The sequence below is a fragment of the Somniosus microcephalus genome, unplaced genomic scaffold (genome assembly GCF_052327205.1).
Source record: "Somniosus microcephalus isolate GS21.2 unplaced genomic scaffold, FLI_Smic_1.0 unresolved_chr1, whole genome shotgun sequence".
Classification (NCBI taxonomy): domain Eukaryota; kingdom Metazoa; phylum Chordata; class Chondrichthyes; order Squaliformes; family Somniosidae; genus Somniosus; species Somniosus microcephalus.
The window spans coordinates 98,115,288-98,119,468 of record NW_028225179.1 but is presented as its reverse complement, the minus strand read 5'-3'; the positions used below and the strand labels follow the sequence as shown (position 1 = coordinate 98,119,468).

General features: G+C 38.2%; 1 protein-coding gene across 1 annotated transcript; it reads right to left on the bottom strand.

Moving 5' to 3' along the window:
- Positions 1-567: 567 nt before the first annotated feature.
- LOC147095643 (uncharacterized) lies at positions 568-3,761 on the bottom strand. Its single transcript, XM_085973679.1, has 2 exons — positions 3,698-3,761; positions 568-1,469 (listed from the first exon to the last, which is right to left on the bottom strand). The coding sequence occupies exons 1-2, from the start codon at positions 3,759-3,761 to the stop codon at positions 568-570; spliced, it is 966 nt and encodes a 321-aa protein (XP_085829805.1).
- Between the last annotated feature and the right edge of the window lie 420 nt (positions 3,762-4,181).

The window sequence follows — 4,181 nt, the reverse complement described above, 5'->3', positions numbered from 1 at the left end:
AACCTGTCCCTCCAATTTGGTGTCCACCATAAATTTAGCAATTGTGTTTTTGATTCCAAAGACTAAATCGTTAATATAAAACGTGAATAAAGGTTGTTAATTCTAAGTTGGGAACAAAATGACAAGTCAGGCAGGACATTTTCACTGAAAGAATGATACGCCCGGTGGCTCATTGACAAAATTAATCATTTGATGGGAATAGATGGCTGTTTCAGCAGATGCATGTGTTACTGACGGGAGTAGAGTTTGAAGGATATGTTAAAGAAACCGGTGTTGGGTTTAGATCAGGAAAGGCAACAGATATGTTTGTCTAGTTGATTTTATTTCCGTTCTGAATAATTCGTATGTGTTTGTTCCGATCCAACATCGCCTGTCTTAAACTATCAGCAAAATTTAATAATACCCCAAGCATCTTTGTTCTCCTACAATATGATATGTAATATATTGAACAGATTGCAGCTTCCATTTCCTTTAGAGATTCCTGTTTCATGTCAATTGAACAGCTTATGCTCGCTTCCGATGGTTGTAATTGAATTTTAGTTCTGTGAAGCAATTTAATTATTTGATTTAATTAGTAATGAGAGCCAGGGGACGCGTAATCACACTCTTTAATTCCTCTCTGAATTTGCTTTGGGACACTGCATAAATAAACGTGTTTGTGCAAGCACACAAACACCTCAGCATGTACCCGGATTGTTCTGCAATGGTGAAAGAGTCGTTGTAAATTGCTTCTAAAAATTGAGTGTCTGTCAACTGAACACATATGACAACTATGAAATTTACCATCCATAACAGTATAAAATTGCCAGATATAGCGAGCAGTAAAATGATTGACTTCCTTCGGTTCTCCATCTCTGTATCAGTGTTACCCTGAACCTCGTTGCTTGCTCGGAGACCACTCCTCACTCTATTGGCCAGCACAGTATGCCTGATGGTCAGGGTATTGAGTGCCACGATGAACACAAATGGAGCAAATGGGGTTAAAATGTTTTCCAACCACAAAAATGCTACCCACATGGGTGAGGTGTAGAAGCTTGACTTTACATAGCAGGACCATGGTATATTGTCAATTATTTCCCGAGATTCAAACACAAAGTAGATTGGAACATTTTCTAAAAAGCTTAAGAGACACACCACTGCTATCACTACAGCTGCAGTTTTTTCAGTGCAATATTTTGCTCGCAAAGTTTGGCAACAAATAGCGACAAATCGATCAAAGGTGAAAGCCACTGTTAGCCAGGCCGAGCAATCAATGGAAACATAAAGCAGGGCGAGATTGAGACTACAAATAGGAGTATAGTTCAGGAATGAATATGGAAAATAAGCATCATTAATCTCATACAGAATTACTTCAAATATTAGGACCATTAGATCAGCCACTGCCATGGCCACCAGGTAACGGGTGATGCATTTGGAGAGACCGCATTTTCCACGGGAGAGAATGATGATTGTCACCAAATTAGCTGCAAAAAAGGTCGAAATTAAATGACTAACTCTCCTTACACTGAGAGGATGATCAGTCGACAATTCTACGTATGAAATTCATGGAATGTTTTCTTATCAATCAAATCTCTCTATTTCTCTCCCAATCTAGCGGATAAGCATAGTAATTCTGTTAAGATACATTTCTTTATGGATACACATTGCTAACTTATTCTGAGTTACTTCAGAAGAAAACAATGCTGCAGTGTTTGAATGGTTGGATTTTCAAATTTCCACGGTCTAAAAATGGGCTTTTCTGACTGGCGGCCACAAAATGAATCTGCTCGATTTTTATTTCCATTCAATTCAGCACAATGGAATGTCCGGCTCAGTGCAAACAAATCCAAGAAGTGCGGTGGATTTTCTTATCCCTGACCCCCCTTAACGATCGTGGTGTATGTTCCTAATGGTATTTCCATTAAACGGCGTTGCATATCTACTACCAGATAATAGCGGGCGGGTGAAGCTCAAGGTCAGTTCTAAGTCAAACGTCAGATTGAAAATGTAGCCCAGTATCTCCTCGTTGAAAATATCCTCAATAATCGTGCAATGTAGGTTTCAGAGGGATGCCACGATTCTGAATGCAATATTCTATCGTTTTGTCTTCTGAAAGCAGATGAAAATTCCGAACAGGTTTCCTTCCCATGCCTTTCATCAGCAAATGACCAGCAAAGGAAGATTTTGCAGTGATACGTGACAAACATTTCATTATGGATTGGGACAACTTTGTACCACCCGAATGGCTTACAGCAGAGGAACCGGTTAAATGAGGAGCGATACGTGGGGCCTGAGCATGGGTGGAGGGAACTTTATGATATATCAATTATTATTAGAAATCTGGACACTGGTATTGCTCAGAGCTAAACACTTAAAGCACATTTGAAATTTCGTTTATTAACAACGTGCAATAGCTGTTAATATCAAGCGGTGCTCTGGAAAGTATGACTTTGCTTTGCAAACAGGACCAGGATTGCCTTGGATGGTAATGCACCGGCCGCCCGTTATCTACCCGCTCCTTCCTTAGAGCAATGGAGCTGAATATCGGGAGGGACGGATAATAGGCAGCCCGTGCCATTCCGCCCAAGAATTTCTACCCCCAGATAGCTGAAGCTTTCCTTAAATAATTTCTCATCAAACATCCTAAATAGTTTCTCAAAATTTCTCCAAGATGTATTTCAAGCTGTGTAATTGAATCCAAGTATCAATATTGTCCCACATTTGACGACTTAAAACGATCCTTTGGCTTCCAGGCTGAGCCGAATATAATAATAACCAACAGCTGTTGTCTCAGATCCAAAACTCTGCCAGGAGTGGAATCTTAAGTTTGGAAACTGTAGCTTGTACAAACATAGAATGGGAAATCCCTGTGTCTATGAGGACAACCTATATAATTACTATATCACAATTTTTCGATTCCCTATTTTGCACTTGATGTGTGACACTGTATTTCTCTTTCGTCCAGTGTTCATGAATAACAAACTTTAAAAAGAATCTACCATAAGAAATGTCCAAATCTAATATTGATTTGAACTAATTTTCTGTTGGATTATCAAGCGGAAAGAAAGGACCAATTGCAAAGAGGCTCACTTACACCACGAGCATGATAATGTTGCAGTCACTCTACTTCTACCATGCATAGGGCAATTGGGATGATTTATCATTAAACTTCGGGGCTAAACAGGAGGTAGCGCATCAGCCGCCTGTTATACACCTCGCTTGATCTTGAGTTCTGTTGAAGTCAATGGAATGGAATATTGAACAGTAGACCATTGAAAAGTATGAATGGGGATCACTGAAAAAAGACGCTAAAACATTAAATACATTTTTAAAAATTATGTTTTTAAAATGAGTTAAGATAACATTACATTAAGTATTTTAAACAAAAATGTAATTAAAAAAGTAAATTTAAAGCTTTTACGGGGCTAAAAATAAACTTACCTTTTTAAAAAGTCTTTTTACATTATAAATGAGTGAAAATTATATTTTTTTACTTTTTTAAACTCTTATGCTCGTAAAAGTAGGCTTCACTTGTGATGTCCCTACGGTGTGTATACACCTCGTGCAAACCCGTGGGGTCGGAAAATGCGGGCCAATATATTACACAGTTTCAGAATCAAGCGCTTCAGGTTGCTCTATAAGCTTTATTACCGAGTAGTTGCCTGAGATCAATGACCTCGCCTGCCAACAAAATGTACGTTCACAACTCATTGATCCTGTCCCAACTCGGAATATATCGGGTAGTAAATATTTTCTATCTGTATGATCACCGGCTTTCCCATATTCGGAGAGAAGCGACGTTGCCTGTAACTGTTAAGCATAGGCAGATCTTTGCTTTCAAACTAAGGTCTTTTTTTATACCTGAGAGAAACCTCAAGTGACACATGAGCATTACACAATAATTCTCATTAGTTACAATCATTTGAACAAACAGAGTCATATTCACTGCTACTGATCAGGAATATTTTGCAATGATTTTGCATGTTAAAAGAGTAAGGACTCTAGAATATTATTGTCATCATACGTTTCAAACAAAATATTTCGACATCTTCATTACTGCTGTCATGGTACAAGACTCCCGAAGCTGAGGATATTTATGATAGATTCATGCAAGGCTTTTGATGGAATAAATGCGCATATTTTGATGGATTAACATTCTCTAGATCTTTGTTGCATCAATAATGTTGTCTATAATCTTTAAT

Excerpts from the sequence above, each read along its gene's own strand:
- LOC147095643 (XM_085973679.1), bottom strand. The coding sequence starts at position 3,761 with ATGGGAAAGCCGGTGATCATACAGATAGAAAATATTTACTACCCGATA. Across the intron at positions 1,470-3,697 it reads GATATATTCCGAGTTGGGAC|TTGCAGCTAATTTGGTGACA; the intron begins AGGATCAATGAG and ends TTTCGACCTTTT.